The 18,835-nt window shown below is 38.0% G+C and overlaps 1 protein-coding gene across 1 annotated transcript in view; it reads left to right on the plus strand.

The window, feature by feature from the left end:
* The window catches only part of TSG101 (tumor susceptibility 101), a 49,092-nt gene that overhangs the window by 3,175 nt on the left and 27,082 nt on the right, over nt 1-18,835 (plus strand). Inside the window, exons 2-7 of the mRNA XM_077818305.1 lie at nt 5,183-5,267; nt 7,625-7,690; nt 8,365-8,528; nt 10,118-10,244; nt 15,261-15,327; nt 17,991-18,085. Coding sequence (XP_077674431.1) covers nt 5,183-5,267; nt 7,625-7,690; nt 8,365-8,528; nt 10,118-10,244; nt 15,261-15,327; nt 17,991-18,085 — 604 coding nt within the window. The remainder of the gene's footprint in view (nt 1-5,182; nt 5,268-7,624; nt 7,691-8,364; nt 8,529-10,117; nt 10,245-15,260; nt 15,328-17,990; nt 18,086-18,835) is intronic.

Below are 18,835 nucleotides of genomic sequence, written 5' to 3' on the forward strand. Positions count from 1 at the left end.
CTATTGAAAGTAAGGGATGATAAATTATTGAACAACCAGGATAATAAAGCAGTCACTGCAACAATATTTTTTTAAATCTAAGGGGGGAAAAATCAAACTATTGCCAAAGCTCGCTTTTCTGTGTGCTTAAAAAAGAAGAAAAATTTCCCCCGAAGTATCTGAAAATGTCAATCCAGAAATTTGAAATTACTATAAAGAGCAATATATATAGGAGTGATGTAACACTCTGAATTAAATTATAAATCTTCAATCAGACTTCATAGTTTTAAATGCATCATTCCAAGTCAGCTAAGCTGTGTCATTAAGATGTTTTAGATTTATTCCTGATAATAAATGCTTTCTTCTGTCTCCAGAGAAAAAACTAGGATTGAAATAATACTGTACGCATACAACACTTTTCAGCACTCTGCAAATACAAGTCTCACAACATTCATGTTTATCTGACAAGCATAACTAGGGCTGTCAAGCAATTAAAAAAATGAATCGTGATTAATTGCACTGCTAAACAATAATAGAATACTATTTATATAAATATTGTTGGATGTTTTCCACATTTTCAAATATGATTTAAATTACCTCACAGCATACAAAGTGTACAGTGCTTACTTTATATTTATTTTTATTTTAAATATTTGCACTGTAAAAATAAAATAAATAGTATTTTTCAATTCACTTAATACAAGTACTGTAGTGCAGTCTCTTTATCATGAAAGTTGAACTTACAAATGTAGAATTACAAAAAATAACTGCTTTCAAAAATAAAACAATGTAAAATTTTAGCGCCTGCGAGTCCACTCAGTCCTACTTCTTGTTCAGCCAGTTGTTCAGACAAACAAGTTTGTTTACATTTGCAGGAAATAATGCTGCCCACTTCTTGTTAACAATGTCACCTGAAAGTGAGAACAGGCATTCACATGGCGCTGTTGTAGCCAGCGTGGCAAGATATTTATGTGCCAGGTACGCTAAAGATTCGTATGTCCCTTCATGCTTCAGCCACCATTCCAGAGGACATGCATCCATGCTCATGATGGGTTCTGCTCGATAAGGATCCAGAGCAGTGCGGACCAATGCATGTTCTTTTGCGTCATCTGAGTCAGATGCCACCAGCAGAAGGTTGATTTTATTTTTCGTGGTTCGGGTTCTGTAGTTTCCACATCGAAGTGTTGCTCTTTTAAGACTTCTGAAAGCATGCGCCACACCCTGTCCTGATCAGATTTTAGAAGGCACTTCAGATTCTTAAACCTTGAGTCAAGTGCTGTAGCTATCTTTAGAAATCTCATATTGGTACCTTCTTTGTGTTTTGTCAAATCTTCAGTGAAAATGTTCTTAAAACGAACAACATGCTGGCTCATCATCCGAGACTGCAATAACATGAACTATATGGCAGAATGTCCGTAAAACAGAGCAGGAGACATACAGTTCTCCCCCGAGAATTTCAGTCACAAGTTTAATTAACACATTTTTTTAATGAGCGTCATCAGCGTGGAAGCATGTCCTGTGGAATGGTGGTCAAAGCATGAAGGGGCATACAAATGTTTAGCATATCTGGAATGTAAATACCTTGCAATGCCGGCTACAAAAGTGCCGTGCGAACGTCTGTTTTCACTTTCAGGTGACATTGTAAATAAGAAGCGGGCAGCATTATCTCCCGTAAATGTAAACAAACTGGTTTCTCTTAGCAATTGGCTGAACAAGTAGTAGTACTGAATGGACTTCACTTTGTTTTTGAGTGTAGTTATGTAACAAAAAAAAAAATCTACATTTGTAAGTTGCGCTTTCGTGATAAAGAGATTGCACTAAGGTGCTTGTCTGAAGTGAATTGGAAAATACTGTTTCTTTTGTTAATTTTTACAGTGCAAATTTGTAATAAAAATAATATAAAGTGAGTACTGTACACTTTTGTATTCTGTTATAATTGAAATCAATATATTTGAAAATGTAGAAAAACATCCAAAATATTTAATTTTCAATTGGTTTTCTATTGTTTAACAGTGCAATTAAAACTGCAGTTAATCGTGATTAATTTTTTTGAGTTAATCATGTGAGTTAACAGCAATGTTACATGAACACCAATTACTGTAATTGTTCACATGGAAGAATATTAGAAAAGTAGTGTTTTACCTGTCTTGGTGTAGATTAGCAGTTAGAGACGAGACATGATAATATGCCAAGCTAGCTTTCTGCTACCCATGAGCAGATGGTTTGTGGACAGTTGGTGATTCATGAACCCCAGTTTGAGAACCATTGAATTATATGATAGACTGCATATTTTTACAGATCTCCATGATATCAGCTTCTCCCTGCTGCTAAGGGAGTAGGTCCACACCATACAAAAGGGGTGAGCCATGAGACAACAGTACCGCTGCTGTTATGCTGAGTTGGTGTGCTCCTGGAGCCTGGGACTACCTGTACCCTTTCCAGGCCCACAACGCTTTGTAGCCATCTCTTCTGTTTGACTTTTTTATGAGGAGAAGACACCCCTGCCTCCGCTCACCATTAGAGTGAGGTCACCCTGTTTCCACATTATTCCCTCTCTAAAGGGGCATTCCTCACCCTGTATTCCTCACAAATGCACTTACACACTTCAATAAAAATTGAACTTAATCGTAAAAATACTTGCCTCTAGCTCAGTTTGAACCTTCAGTATAAGCAGCGCTCCTGAATCCGTGCACCCTAGCACTGGTTGAAAATCGTGCTCTCACTGGCACAGCCTGAAATGGGATGGGGGTGGCAACATGCGTCTTGTGGCTTTTACAGTAGCACTGCTGCCTTCACCACTGTGTCCGTGCACATATGTATGTTATAGCACAGGGGTGGGCAAACTTTTTGGCCTGAGGGCCTCATCGAGGTTGCAAAACTATATGGAGGGCTGGGTAAGGAAGGCTGTGCCTCCCCAAACAGTTTGGCCCCCTCCCACTTCCTGCCCTCTGACTGCCCCCATCATAATCCCCAACCCATCCAATCCCCCCTGCTCCTTGTCCCCTGACCGCCCCCCCCGGGACCCAACCCCCGCTTCTCCCTGTCCCCTGATTACCCCAACGCCTATCCACCCCACCCCCTGACACTCCCATGCCTATCCAACCACCCCCTGTCCTCTGACTGCCCCCCCCCCCCCGAACCTCTGCCCCATCCAACCCCCTCTGCTCCCTGCCCCCTGGGACTCCAACACCTATCCAACCGCCCCCTGTCCCCTGACTGCCCCCCCAGGACCTCCGCCCCATCCAACTGCTCCCTGTCCCCTGATTGCCCCCTGGAACCTCCTGCTCCCTGCCCCCTTACCATGCCAGAGCCAGCCACACCACCACACTGCCTGGCAGGAGTGGCGGGCCAGGGCGCTGGTGGCACAGTGAGCTGAAGCTGTGGGGGAGGAGCCAGAGGCTTGCCTCCCCGGCCGGGAGCTCAGGGGCTGGGCAGGACAGTCCAGCCTGTAGGCCGTAGTTTGCCCACTTCTGTTATAGCAGCGAAGAGCATCTGCTTTCCCAGTAGGAATTATGAATATTGTTACTTTCTACATAAGTTTGTATGTTGAACAAATATTTCATATCACACTGTTGAGCTTCATTTACATATTTTATGAGTTACAAATATTATATAGCTGTGTATCAAAAAAGTTTAAGTACTTGTTGTGGTTTCAGGGTAACTGCATCCTGTATTCCTCTTGCCTGTTTCCTCGAGGGCACCCACTTAATGTTTCCAGCTTCCAAATATGATCTCTCTTGGGTAGGGGCCCTGTTCCCACTCCTGTCTGACTGAGGGTTTTAAGGCTGCACATCTCCCTGCCTTACACTGTGGTATCGCCATAAAGACAGTCCACCTAAAACCCAGTGTCTGTGAATTGCTTTCTCTCCGAGGGCCATGAACAGTGTATTGCCAGAAGTTCCAAGTTAATACATAGCCATTTTTAAGCAAGCACCTTTAAAATAACAGCACCACAGAGATGATGATAATATAAAAAACAATAAAAGTTACTATACACATGCTAAAAACTTACCAAAGGTCACCTATCTGTCTTATGGTAACCTAGTAGACCAAAGACACATGGGGATAGGGGAGGGAGTAGCTGAGTGGGGGTGCCGGGGCACATGGGGACAGGGTAGATGTGCCTGACTGAATGAGAGAAGCTAGGAGTCAGCCAGGGTCTGCATGGGGAGGCTCCCTAACAATCCTCCCTCTCAAAAAACAAACCAAAAACCCTGTTCCATACTTTTCCCACACCCAACAACCTTCCAGGTTCACACTCAGGCTCCTTCCCAAAAATTATTTCCCTCTTGCTTAGCTCCTCCGTTACCCCTGACTTCCCCAAGCCTTTGCACTGCTGTGCAGTGCAGGAAATACCTTTCTGTGTTGTCGTTTAAATGAATTATTATTCAGAGTTCTATATTAATATTCCTAGTAAGAAATCTATTTGTCAAAAAACATTTCCTAAATTATTTTGTTGTCTGTATTGTTACAGACATAATTGCTGCTCGGTACTTTGAATAAATTACCAAAATAATTGAAGCTGGCATAATTACATTGTGTTGTTTTAACAAATAAAATATGCAGAATTTTAAAATATTGTGTACAGAATTTTTCATTTTTTGGCCCAGAATTCCCTCAGGAGTAGCATACAATCCCCCTAGCCCACTGTAATACAAAACATTTAGAACAGTATGGGTCCCAGAGACACTGCATGGGATTGCTATATCCATCATACTTGTTATGCAGGTTGAGAGAGATTTCTTTAAACCTCAAATACCACCAGCCCCAAAGATGCTTTTTAGCATTTTTTTCCCATTAATTTTCCTTTGCTTTTGTTCTGTTTGGATTTGTACTACAAATAAAAAGGCCTAATGGGAAGAAATGTAAACTTTTGTATGGTTACATCATATCATGGGAAAATAGATTTAATAACTCGCTTGGTCTTTTCCACGTCGGACAACCTTGATTCTACTCTTCTGATTTACAACTAGTCTGAACTTTGACCATAAGATTACATACATGATTTTTGCAAACTAAAAGAATATTTGATTTTTTTTAAGGATTTGACTTTTGTAGATAAGTGCTTCATTTAGAGCCTTGCAAATGCAATTTTTGACCAGTTTGCTTGTCTCCAAGGAAAGCAATGCAAGACAGAACTTTATAAAACGTCTGGCTTTGCATCTTAAAGGCTGCCCAAGCATTAAATGCTTTTGTTTTTCAGTATAAGTATAGAGATCTGACGGTGCAGGAAACCACCAGTGTTATTACCCAATACAAAGACCTCAAACCTGTAATGGATGCATATGGTGAGTTTGTGCATAAGAAAATCTTCTACTCTCTTGTTTCTGATTTAAATGTGTAGTGTATTTTCATGGCATTTCCTCAGCTTTAAAGTTTGCAATTAGTAAAATTTAGTTGGCAACTGGTGCCTATATCTGGTAATAAGTATTTATTTTTATTGTTTTATACTCTGTTAAATAGCTTTTTATGAGAGAGGACTGAAACTAGAGTATAGAATTTGAGGTTCTGTTAAATAAATTCTATTGACGGGATCTCATCTTCCTTGGGGAAAAAACATGCCAATAGAGAACACTTATTCAAAAAGAAATGTACATGGGGAATTTTTTCCCCTTCAGTGTTGTCAATAAGTGCTTTGTTCCTCACAGCTCAGTTTTTGTTTGATCCTGCAGGTTGTACTGTTGCATATTGCTCAATAGTCAGTCTGTTGCCCTATTGGAATCTATGGGAAGATGGAAAATTCAGCTCCATTGTAGTATAAGATATTCTGATTGTTATATTTATTTATAAAGAACAGTAAGTTGACCCCCGTCCCAAAAGCGTCTTGTTAACAGTGAAACATCTTGACATTTGTTAGGGTAGGAATAATGTTCTACATTCATGTGTGTAGGAAAGCAGTTTCAGAGTTTTTGTAATGCACATTATAAATATTTTTTTAATTGCTTAACCTATCAGTGGTTTAACTGCTGTCACCTTAACCTTTGTTTTGTTTTGTTTGTTTAAATTGTAGCAATAAATGGCAATGTATTAAGTGTGAGAGAGTTCCAGAGAGCACTTCAGGAACTAGTTTTATGTTTGGGTTTAGTTAACTTCTTTCCCAAGATCCAAATGAGGGTGTAAACGGATTCACAGATAACTCTAATTTGGGAGAAATATTCAGAGAGACCTAGAGCAATTAAAAACAGGTAGAAAATAACTGAGTTTTAAATTGAAAAAAATGCAAACCAACAGCTGGGGAGAAGTAATCTAAAACGTTTACCTTGAGAGAGAACCTGAAATAACCCTGAAAGAGACTGAAAGGAGAATAGTGGACAGAACTCTAGACATGATTTTGTGTTGTGATATGGTGCTCAAAATGTCAATTCCATTTTGAGCTGCAAATGGAAAGGCTTATATCCTGCAGCATAAATGTACTTGTTCCTTTCTAAACTGCTCTGGTGAGACTGCACCTGTGAAATTTCTTGTGTTCAATTCTAAACACCACTTTACCAGTAAGCTAATTGACACTGGAGAGATTCATTTTTGATAACATATAAAGGGTGAAGACACAGTGTAGCCAAGGCTTCTGTCTACGTTGAGAGTTAAGGCTAAATTATGTGGTAGCAACCCAAGAATTACTCAGTACTGCTTTGCCCAATACCTCTCTCCATGCTCCCCCCTCTATATAAGTGGTATAGTATCCCTTGTTGGTTGTATAGCACTTTAAATGTATGCTGTCCCCATATTTTCAGTCTGCTGCAGGTTTACATATTGAAAAAGTGTATGTGTATTGTAGAAGTTTTCAGGGGGAAAGCTTGGGACGGAGGCATTTGTCACTTTGGGCACATGGGAAGGCATGTGAGCCAATTTCGTTTTTTGGCAGTCAGGGCACAGTTGAAGCTTTTGACTGGGGGGGAAGACGCATCTCCCTCCACGCCTTTTGGGCAGGCGTGAAAGTGACTTTAAATTTGAAAGGGGGAGGAGGGGCTGAATTCCTCACTCCCAAGGAAACCTGGACACCAGCTAACTGTTCCGCTGTTTTTGCTCCTCTTCACCATGCCAATATCAGCCACTATGTCCAACCATGATTAAGTACATTAGCTTGATATTTCTGTTAAAATTACCCACAGTGAAATAGTTAACAGTGTTAACATATTAGGTATCCTCAGTGTGCTTCAGATTTACCACCCTACTGAGATACATAAGCAGTTTGTCTTTCAGAACTGTTGTTTCAGGATGCATACAACAGTGCATTGAATTTGCATTCAGTTCATATTTTGAAGGGCACCTTTGCAACTATAAGAACTAGTGTGGGTTTTTTTTTCCTCAAACGAGAGTTTAGATTCAGAACAGGGTTATGTGGTAATTTATGTGTCTGCATCGTTACATGGGGCTTTGAGTATAGGAGACAGTCCTACATTTGTAGGGAAAAGAGATCTAATTTTCTAATCTGTCTTCCCCATCTCTAAGAATACTTTATTTTTAGGTGTTAATCAGCTGTGGATAAATACTTACCAATTTATAGTTATGTAATCGTCAAGAAAGAGACACTCTTTAAGAACAGCATAAATATTTGTCTAGGTCACACAGGCTGAAAAAAGTTTAGGTAATTTGAACACAAAGCTAACTCAGCAAAAATTATTTAATACTGTGTATTGTCTTTCAGTTTTCAATGATGGCTCATCCAGGGACCTGATGAGCCTCACTGGAACCATTCCTGTGCCTTATAGAGGTATACATCATATCTTTCCTTTGTTTTCAAATCATTTGGAAGATTTCGGCTTGTAGATTGTTCAGTTTTAATAATCACTATTCTCTTTAAAAAAAACTTGACTATGTTATATAACATTTTAAAAGATTTGTTTGTTCTGCTCTGTTATGGAATTCCAACATAGCGTACAAGCTGTATTTGTCTCGTGGCTGTTTGATTATTCCAGGCAGCCTCTACCTATCTGATAGTGTTGGATGCAACATCTTTATTTCACAGTAGTGCTATTGTCAATACTTGACAACATTTTTATTTTTAAAAAAGTTTTTTGCTTTCCAGACCTGTCAGCCAACTGAGGGGGAGGACTGCAAACAACTCACAAGTGGGACTAAGGATAATTTAGAGAAGGGGGAGGAGGGGCATTTGTGTAAAACACCTTATTAGTGGTAAATTATAGTCATGGAGTTCATGGCTAAACCAGGAGCTCTTCATTAAGTATGTATTTGGTGAAGTTCAGTTTACTCTAGAAACCTATACTTCAGTGTGATTCAAATGTTGGTTCATGCATTAATTTTGTGATCTCAAGATAATGGTATAATCTAGTCATGGGTAATTAATAGTAGTTTATTTTAAAAATCTCAGATCAGAATGAGTTGAGGAGGAAGAATAAATTCAGACCTTTTTTAACTTTTCTTTAGGTAACACATACAATATCCCAATATGTCTGTGGCTACTGGATACCTACCCTTTCAATCCCCCAATCTGTTTTGTTAAACCAACTAGTTCAATGACCATTAAAACTGGGAAGCATGTTGATGCAAATGGAAAGATATATCTTCCTTATCTGCATGAGTGGAAACATGTAAGTATAATTAGTCTGAAATCCTTCAAACTGATTACTCTTGAATTCCATTAGATTATTATATCAAGTTTCTTAACTAATTCTGGTCATTTTGGCTTTGAGCAATAAAACAGTGGTGATCTTTTCATCAAACACCACATTACCAGAAAGATAATTGACACTGGATGGACATTGGATTGGGACTTTTAATCAAAAACTGTTGTCTGAATGTCACTTTTACTGCCTTAAATTAATAAATTCAGTATATCACTTTCACTGTTGGCCAGCTAGGTATGCCTAATGACAACTCTTCTGGCTAGTGAAGGAGCACAGCATTGGTGGTTTCAAAAGGGGAATTCATGTAAGCTTCCTTTCCTGACAGGTTTGATTGGATATAGGTCCTTAAGAGAGCAGTAGGGAGAGTGTAGTTATTGAAAGCAATTTAGGGATTTTCAGGGATGTCCCTGGGACAAAATTTTAGTACTGTGACAAACTTAAGGTGAAACTATGAAGGTGAACTGTTTATAGAACAGTTGAAATTTTTAAACCTTAGCAAAACCTACTGAAAGGATGATAAAAAATGGCACTTGAAACGGCTTTGTTTCTGTAACTTGTTTATATTCTGAACTCTCCTTCAGAGAGCACTCACTGTTTTATAGACATGGCTTGAAAAGCAAAGAGTATATTTTCATGTTGAAAGTTTTAATTTAAGAAACAGCAGCAAAGGCACTCTGGGAACTTTCTTCTTTATGTGTAAAAAGGAGGGCAAAATTTAGCATATCCTCACATCTCTGCTCATTCCTCTGATATCTCTTGTGTGTATTTGTCCCTCTCTGCTATTTAGTATTCTACCCCCATTAGGGAGAACACTTCACTTAATATTGAAACTTTTAGCTGGTCTCTCTGTTCTATAATGTGAATAAACACTGCTTTTTATACTGCCATTGAAACAATAAGGGCAAGCATACTTTTAGGAATAAGATACAATTTTACCTCCAAATCACATTATGGTAACTCTGGATTTGAAGTTTGCCTGACACTGAGCTGTAAATGGAATGTAATTGATCATCTTTTTATACTATTTGCAGTGAAAATCAGGCTGTTGAGTACAGGACAGGAGTGATCTTTATTGGCCTCATCAATGACCTGCATCAATCTAACTATTGTGCTGTGCGTCAAACTGAGGAAAGCCTGCACCTTATGTGGGTTGGAACCATTAGAATGTTTAGTCTTCTGTACTTAATTTTCATGACTCAGTGTTGGTTAGGTTTTTAAAATAACTAAACTTTTATGGTAGTTTTAGTCCTTCTTCGGTTGCAGTACTGTAATTCACATGGAACCGTGCATTGTCCAGAGTGTAGCTCTGTATCAGCACTATTCCAGCTGTGTGTTCCCTCTTGATTATTTAACATCATGCTAGTCGCACAAGCTGACTAAGTTGGAATCTACTAGGTTGGGTCTATAAATAGGAGGAGAGAAAATATTCAGCTGACCAGTGGTATGTGATGAGATGGTACTAAGTCATTATTGTTAGCAGTCAACTATCAAAGTCAGCTGTCTTTAGTACAAAAAAAAAAAATCAACAGCTTTTGATCTGCTTTCCCTCATAGCCCCAGTCAGACTTGATAGGATTGATTCAAATTATGATCGTGGTGTTCGGAGAGGAACCTCCAGTCTTTTCTCGGCCTACCATTTCAACATCCTTCCAACCATACCAAGCAACAGGACCACCAAATAGTAAGTGATGTGCAGACACATATTTTAAAGTATTTTCAATTCATTATCAAGCATTTTGGCTACCCTGTGCAATATTTTGACAAATGATTTATTGTACTCTATAGTGTTGAAAACTGATGGCCCAGTTTCTGTAGTACTTGTAGCTTTTTGAATTATGCCATAATACCATTTGGCTTTTGGCTCTCATAATATTTTAATAGAAGGAAATGTATTCTCATATTAAACTATTAAGTTTGACTGCTGATTGCAATCCCTAGACATTGCCAGAATTCATTCTTACCTTATACTGACTTCCTCTGATAACCTTATTTGTGCCTTACTCATTTTATGTCTTGAAAATTGAAATTCTTTTTGTTAGAATTTTTCTAAAATCTTTTTCTCCAGGATCCAGGACAACAGTACCTGTGTCCTTTCTCTATTTGTTGGCTTCTTAATCATTGGTTAATCAAATTCAGAATTGCCTTGTAGGTTTTTAGACTATTGATTTTCCTCTTCAATTTTGAGTTCTTTTCCTTTCACATACCAATTTTTTTTCCTTTTGCAACCTCCTTTTAGGCTCTTACCTTAAGCACTGTCTATACAAAAAAAAAAAAAAAAAGGCTTTCTAAAGTGTTTTGTTACATTTTGTCAGAAGGATGATCATGTTCATAGGTCTGATGTAGTGGGCTGTAGGGAGGTTGTGCAGAACTTTGTGTGACCAGAGGAGGAAAGGGATGTGCAGGTTATCTGGGAGAGATTATTGTTAGGGTATGGGGTCTGTCTCTACCATCAACCTCCATTACTCCACCAGGCTCTATGGTTGCTTGCTTGCAGGTCCTCTGCGGTGGGCCCTTGTGTGAAGAACCTTCTGGTTCACCAAACTGGGACTCTTAGTTGGTCAGCCAGGGAGTTCACCGGCTTGGACTATTGTCAGATAAGCAAAGAAAGCATGGAGCTACATTCCTCACAGCCTCTAAGGAACCAGCTCCCCTCCACACCTAACTGGGGAACTGGTAGTTGAAGCATTGCCAGGAGGAAGTACAGTGATCAGGTCCTTTCCGCTTGCAGCTGCCCCAACCAACAAACCATCTGCAGTTTAACAGGTCATATTCCTGGTTTGTGGGACCAGGCTTGCTGTGAACATAACTGGGGAAGGACATTTCTAGTGCAGAGGGAATAAAATAGGAGCTTTACAGATGGGGTGGGGGTAGTGACAGCATTTCAGGATAGCCCCATGTGGCAATTAGCCTTGCTCTAAATGCTTTCCCTGTCCCAGCCTGCTCAAAGGAAACCCAATTCCCTCCTCACCATGCCCTAGGAAAAGTGTTCTTCTCCAGCAGCTGGTTGGTGGTGTTAGAGAGAGGGGATGTTACAGTGGCTAGGACATTAGCTTGGAAATTGAACCCAGGTCTCCCTGCTCTGTGAGACTTCCTGTGTGACCTTGAGCAAGTCACTTAGTCTCTCTCTGCCTGTGTCCCATCTCTAATGTGAGGATAATAGCAGTTCCTTACTTCACAGGGGTGGTGCTAAGATAAATACCTTAAAGACTGTCAGGCACTCAGGATACTATGGTAATGGGGTCATATAAGTATTTTAAGGTTAATAGTATCTGCCTGCAAAGCATCCACTCTCTCAAAGACCATGATCTTCACCAGAAAGGGCAGCTGCTTCAGGGACCAAACTTCTACTGGACCAGCTTCATCTGCTGCTCTGCTGTGCTCCACTCCTTGCCATTTCCCATCATCTGCCCCCTACCTGCTGCCTCCTACAGGAGAAAGGAAGAGACTGACACTGCCGGTTTAGGATTGGCGCTAGAAGCTCCAACCCTGAATCAGCTTCTCTCTCTTTCTGACAAGGTTCAAATCAGCAGAGATCATAGTCTCCATTGTTGTTGGACTGCTGCTGTAAAAGGCCTGTGGTAGGGGCATGAAAGGGGAGCAGCTGGGAGTATGTTGTTGGGGCAGTATTTTGAGATTGTTTAATGGAGGAAGGGTGCCTTTTCACAGACCTGCCCTCGTGTGCTTGGCCTTCACTTGGCCACTCATGCCTCCGGTAACGTCCTTTTCCCCTTGCCATCCCACTTAGACTACCTTTCCCTCATTGGCACCATCGTCTGAAAAATTAAAATGTATAAACTTTTGTTAACATAAGGTTGCAGGCACTCCGCAGTGTTTTGTGCTGCTTATACCCTTCCTGGGTGCAAGAGATTAATTCCCCAAACTCTCATTCTGCATTTCTTGGTTTTCCAACATTTGAATTTCGGGAATTAAGTTTTCATGTTTAGATAGGATCTAGGTAGCACAGGTCATTGCTGAGCTCCACCCCTGTGGAGACAATTATCATAGGACATTAAAATTATTCATATTGTCATTCTGATTGCAAGGGGCCTAATTATCTTATCACCAGTTGCATGTACAACTCTCACTTGCTTCAATGAGAGTTATGCCCGTGCAACTGACAGAAAGTCATACTGGAAATTATCCCTTTGTGCCATCAACTTAATGAAGGAATGTGAATGTATAGATGAGCTCCCCTAGCTTGAAGTGAGAGTTATAATAGCACTACTAAGATTAGGAGACTCCTTGAAAGTACTGCATTTGGGGGACCTGAATTCCTTGGCAGTTTCTCTTCTGTGGGTACGTCTGTTCCAGATCTGACACAAGTAGCAGGGAAGATATTAATGAAATTAGATGAATTAATGAACTGATTTCTCTGTTCTTTATCTCATTCCATCCCAACTGTATCTCTTGCTCTGAATCTTTCCTCAGCTTCACGACTTAGCAACAATGCAGGTCTGAGTTTCTGATTTAGCTTCAGTAGGACATCCCCCGATGCAGTTAAAAACAGAATGTTTCTCTTAAACATAACTTGACAATAGATATTTTAACTCCCAGTTAAAGATGCGTTCTCAAGTGTGAATAAGTGAAGCTATGTTGATTCAAGAGCATATTTTTAATGTTTTGTTGTATTCATAGTGTCTGACTTCGACAGGAATAGACTTTATCAATGGTAAAAATACTCCAAAAATGCAAAATGTGACACATTCAGTTTTGATTTTTGCATAAATATAAAACTTCAGTAAAGGTGTTTGATATAAGAGTCGAGAATACAGTATATTTACTTCTTTCCTGTTTCTCCATGCCTTAAATCAGACACTGCTAGATCTGTTAAGACATTAGAAATCTGCTTTCAAGATGGCATAAATCAGTCATTCCCCACACCCCCTTCCCATCCTTCCTTCTGCAAAAGTTTTGAGGTTTTTTTAGCTGAGAGATTGGATTTCTCCTAGGTCAGTTGGCAGCATTACTCTGACCTGTAGTAAAAATGTTCAATAACTCGGCAAACAGCATGAACTATTTTAATTTTTAACAGTAGGTGTCAGTGCAAGTGTAGAGTTACTGAGGAGTACGAACTATACTATGCTTAAAGGGGCAACTGAAAGTCAAATTTCGCTGAAAACTTTGTACCTGTTATATTTGCAAATAATACCTCAGGCTACTATAATTTAATAAATTAGCAAAATGTATTTTTCAGGTTTGTTTTTTGTGTGCTTTTAACAGCCACTTTGTTATCGTCTGTTTCACTGGGGCAGCCAGTCAGTTTCTCACCAGGGGACTGTGAGAAACTTCATAAAACTTTTTAAAAATCTGGACATGTTATTTGAAAGGTGCCGTTTCAGCACCAGAGTTTTTGAAAATGGACAATTTCAAAGCGTTTAGGTTGGCAATGCGCTTCTAATCTTGTGTTATTTAGTAGTAAGCTATTTAGTGCAATGATTCTGAACGTTCTCAGGATCAAACAATGAGAAGTGCATCATTTCATAACATAAATAGTTGCTTAACTTGCAATCATGTAATGATTATTAGGAAAGGAAAGTACTAGGCATAGCTAAAATGAACAGGTTGGAACTAAAATAGACATTTTTATCTATTATGTTATCTGTTTGTCACTAGTGAAATATGAGTACAAATAACAGACTACAAATTTTCATAACTCATCTCGGAAGCATAACATCATTTTCCTTAGACCACTGTTGATTCCCACTTGGTGAAATGAGGTGAAAACAAATGACACACCTTATGCAGTGTTTTTCAATTTCTTTATGGCATAGTTGGATGAATTTGAAAATAGGGATTTATAATGGAAATGGTGGCTGACAGACTTTATGATAGTAGCAAAGGCTACAGAATAATTCTGTGCTGAAGGTTTTCTCAGTACTAAAGAGGTGTCTGCAGAATTAAAATAGTAGTGGTGCAAGATCGTCCCTAATCTAAAGAGAAAAGTGTATTTGGGTCTCTTAATGCCTAATTGTATGAATATAATTACTAGAGGGAGCCTGTCTGGAGACCATCTGAAGGCACAAACTCTTTATCATCCGTATAATAGCTCATATTATAAGTAGACTTGTAGAAATGAGTCAATGATTTTTTTAAACAAATACAGTATAAGAATGTGCTTAAATTGGTTTATATCCTAATTTGCAGTGTTGGAGTTTTGTATAAGCAAAAAAGCACAGGGATGAGTATTTACCAGGTTAGTATTAAATCAAATTATGACTAAACGATGGAAAGAAAAATGGTTCCTCAGGTTTCATTGACTAAGGAGAGTTGTATATGACTGCCTCTAGATTCTGCCACCACAGCTTTGAACATCAGCTAAAGGAAATTGCCGCAGTGGTATGTGAGACTGTGTTTTCAGGCCTCCCAGTCCCTGCTGATTCTGAGAGGGTTCCCCCCAGCAGCAGGTTGTATTGCCACTAGATAACCTGACCAGGCTTTGTTTTATTAAATAATGAATTTGCATAAAATTTTCTGGCTTTTTTCAATGAATTGTTTTAAGCCATGATCTATAAATGTTGAATAAACATAAAAAAAATTGTCACATTTTTTTCTTTGTTACTGACATTTGATTCTGTCATTGTACTGTGTTCATGGATGAACAGTGTATTGAAATATCTCTCATCATAGCATAAATATGTCTACCTCATTTAACAAAATTTTGAAAAGTAAAACTGTACAAAATTGTTATTTTGTTTAGCATCCTACATGCCAGGCATGCCAAGTGGAATCTCTCCCTATCCACCAGGACACCCTCCTAACCCAAGGTAAGTTATGCTTTAAATCCAGTCACTGAAGAGGATCTGCTGTGATAGTGCTGCTTCTGAGAATCCCACACCCCGTTTGTATCTTCTTTTGATGGAGGTTGAGTTCTTGGATTTATTTTTAAATTATTATGGTAGTGAATTATTCAAAAGTCAAGGATTCAGTTCTTGTCAATAGCAGAGGGAAAGTTTGAATAGGGCTAAGCCCTTTAGTGCTAATTGATGCCAATATACAATTGTTGGATTTTGGTTAGAAAAATTTGCTTACTGTAAAGTGTTCCTTGCTGGATTATTGCTCCTCTTGTTACACTATATAAAAGATCAGTTTTTATGGGGTAGGTCCCCCTATTTCTTTTTAAAGGTATTGTCCAATTTCAATTCATGCAATTGACTGCTGAAGTAAGAAATCATTTTTTGTTTAAACCTTTCTTCTAGGCAAATATAGAACACCCTTTGTTCCCTTCCCCTCAATCCACAAACACTATAAAATCAAAATGAGCCATGAATAACATTGCTCCAAATAAGAAATATCTGTAATGTTTTAATGACTCTTAAGTGTTGGAGGAAAAATTAGTTTACACATCAATTCAGTCTTCTGAATATGTGGTAACCAGTCAAATTCCAATTTTCAAGTAAGTCTATTTAACATCACCTTTGTCATAATCTATACTCTAAAAGTTCTGCTATCAGAGGTCTTTGGCTGTCTTATGGTGCGTTTTTCTTGTTATATTGCTGCCCAGTATAAGTAAACTTCATACCAGAGGGATTTGGTTACTGAATTTTAAAAGAAAATTGAAGTGATTACTTCTGTTAACCTAAAGAGTAAATATTAAGCTAGTTAATGTATGTGTTAAAATAGTTTTAAAAATTCATTGTAAGAAATATGTCAGTGTTTCTATATGTCCCAAATTGAGAATGGCGCTGGTGTTAATAAACTTAATGTAGAAAGTCAAGTTTGACCCAGTAAATGCATTTCTGTATTATGAGGGTATGACACAGACAGGAGGCTTTCATAGTTGTTGTAAAGTCAATTTTATTGTTTGAAATTTGTAATCTAATACTTAAATATTTTATAAACAATTAACAGTCTAGCCTTACAATTTTGAAAGTCTCCTGCTTTTCTCATAATTTCATATGCAGGGTTGTGCTTTCTGTATCCCAAACTGTCACAGAATGGAACTTTCTTTTTGTTAATTATTCATTGTTACGCAATACATTTTAAAATATTTAAATATTTTAATTAAATGCAGGGATTAGGAAATAGTTTATTGTATTGATATAAAATCTACACTTTGGGTATGATCCAAAGCCCATTGAAGGAAATTTGAGACTCACTTTGACTTCAAAGGGCTTTCATTCACTCCCTTTTGGAGCATGGGGTGGCACTGAATGTAAACCTTTTGATAAGTATGCCATGCAGTCATGTATCTTGCATCTGTTTGGGCTGGAATCCTTGGTTATTTTTATTATTGCTATGCTTGTCTAGTATAGAATTGCTGTATGAACAAAATTGTGCTTCGGAGAGTAGGGTCTTGTTAGGAGGAGCGGCAGACGTGTCACTGCTTCTGGCAGACTTACATTTATTTCTCTGAATGATACAATGCTCTTCTCCTGTGAGCACTTCATGCATATTAAAAAGACCTAAAAGATAATACAGTCTCAAAAAATAAATGTGCTAAATTCCTCTTGTAATACATCATCATGAAGATCTTTTGTGCCTCTTTTTATTAAGTTTTCATTTATTACTCAGTTTTAAAAATCGCTCTTGGTCAACAGCCATAAATTATCATATTTTGGGGAAATAGTCTCTAATACTATTTTTTAAATTATAATTAAAAGACTATTTACTACAAGGAAGTGATAGGTACAGATCAGTAAGGCCTAATCCTGGCAGTTAGTGCATAAGATTTACACTTCCCATGATGATAGTTAGTTTCAATTTTGAGGATAAATGAAGACAGATTAAATGTCAACTGCCTTGATGAATGAATTTGTTGTTAATATCTGTATATTTATTCTCTCCCTCTCCTTCCACAAAAATTTTTAATGGTACTGTGACAGAAGACTTTTTACCTTACTCTAATATTTTTATTACATGATGATAAATAAACTTTTAACACTTGCTTTTTACACAACAAAAAACAAAATAAAAAGTTAGTTTAACAGCTGTACAACAGTTACTTACTATCATTGTGCCAATCAAAACTCTAATACAATTTAGTATGTAAATACTTTCTCTTTAAATATTTATGGTTCCAAGTGGTTCTTCGGGATGGTAAAATAAATTAATCAAATTGAAGGAAACTTGAAACATTCAGAACATTTGACCTGCAAATAACTTGTCAGAGACAAAAGTATAATGATATCATTTTAAATTATACAAGAAATTGTGAAAAACATCTTTAAGGTATATTAGTAGCGTATCCTGTGAAGAAGAAGAAGAAAGTAAAGTCTTTACTGGCCTGTAGTTTGAATTAGTTTAGTACCTTTACTTGTAAAAGTGGCTTATTATATTTGAAAAGGAAACTTGCTCTTTCTTTTAGTATGATAACTTTGTAAAAAGTTTTGGAATCAAAAGTTTAGCACTGGAAAACTTAATGTAAAGTTGATGTACGTGGATGTTCTGCAATTTCTTGCGTAACGTTAATATAACTTTCTTTACCAAGTGGCTACCCGGGCTACCCTTATCCACCTGGTGGTCCGTTTCCAGCGACAACAAGTGGTCAGCACTACACTTCTCAGCCTCCTGTGACTACTGTTGGTGAGTAACTTTGAAAGTATCTCTCTTTCTGAGTTCTAGAGAAAGCGAAGGTGCCAGACGTAAGTAGACCGGGGGGGGGGGGGGGGGGGAATATCACATTTATGAAACACAGACATAAATTGCATTGTACTTGTATGGTAGTTAAAAACCTGAACTTTTAAGCAGAGATACCATTTAACATGTATTGAAAAATATCCATTGTGTTTTGTTTCCTCCAGTCAGGAACTTGGTAAATTGTCTTCCTTCTATCCATAGTCTCTGATTTGTGGACTTTCTGAAGCACAATGCATATAACCACCCTACATTTTTCTTTCCCCATTTGATAAATTGTGACATTTTTATTGCACGTGCACTGCTCTGTGTATTTGTTTGTTTGTTTTAAAAAACTGTTGTCCTTATTTTAGTTATCTGTTGGATTCATTTGATTTGATCCAAGAGAACCATCTAGTAAGTGGAGATACAGAGCTATAACTCTAGTTTGATAGCAGTTCCTTCCAAACATTGTGTGTGAAGTAGCAATCACTTATAATATGTTTACAGCCTTTGTCTCCTGCAAAATAAGTACCATAAGTAAAAACAAGAAAACACAAACAAGTTTTAAGTGTGTATGTGCTCTTTCTTATTTAGAAATGCAGTATCTTTTATTATATCCCTTGTATATTAATTATGTATTGGGCAAACAAAATTATATCTTGAAACTGGTTTGAATGAGGGACCTGAGGAAAATGTAAATCTAATCTGACAACTCAG

This window comes from Eretmochelys imbricata, chromosome 6, assembly GCF_965152235.1.
Source record: "Eretmochelys imbricata isolate rEreImb1 chromosome 6, rEreImb1.hap1, whole genome shotgun sequence".
Classification (NCBI taxonomy): Eukaryota; Metazoa; Chordata; order Testudines; family Cheloniidae; genus Eretmochelys; species Eretmochelys imbricata.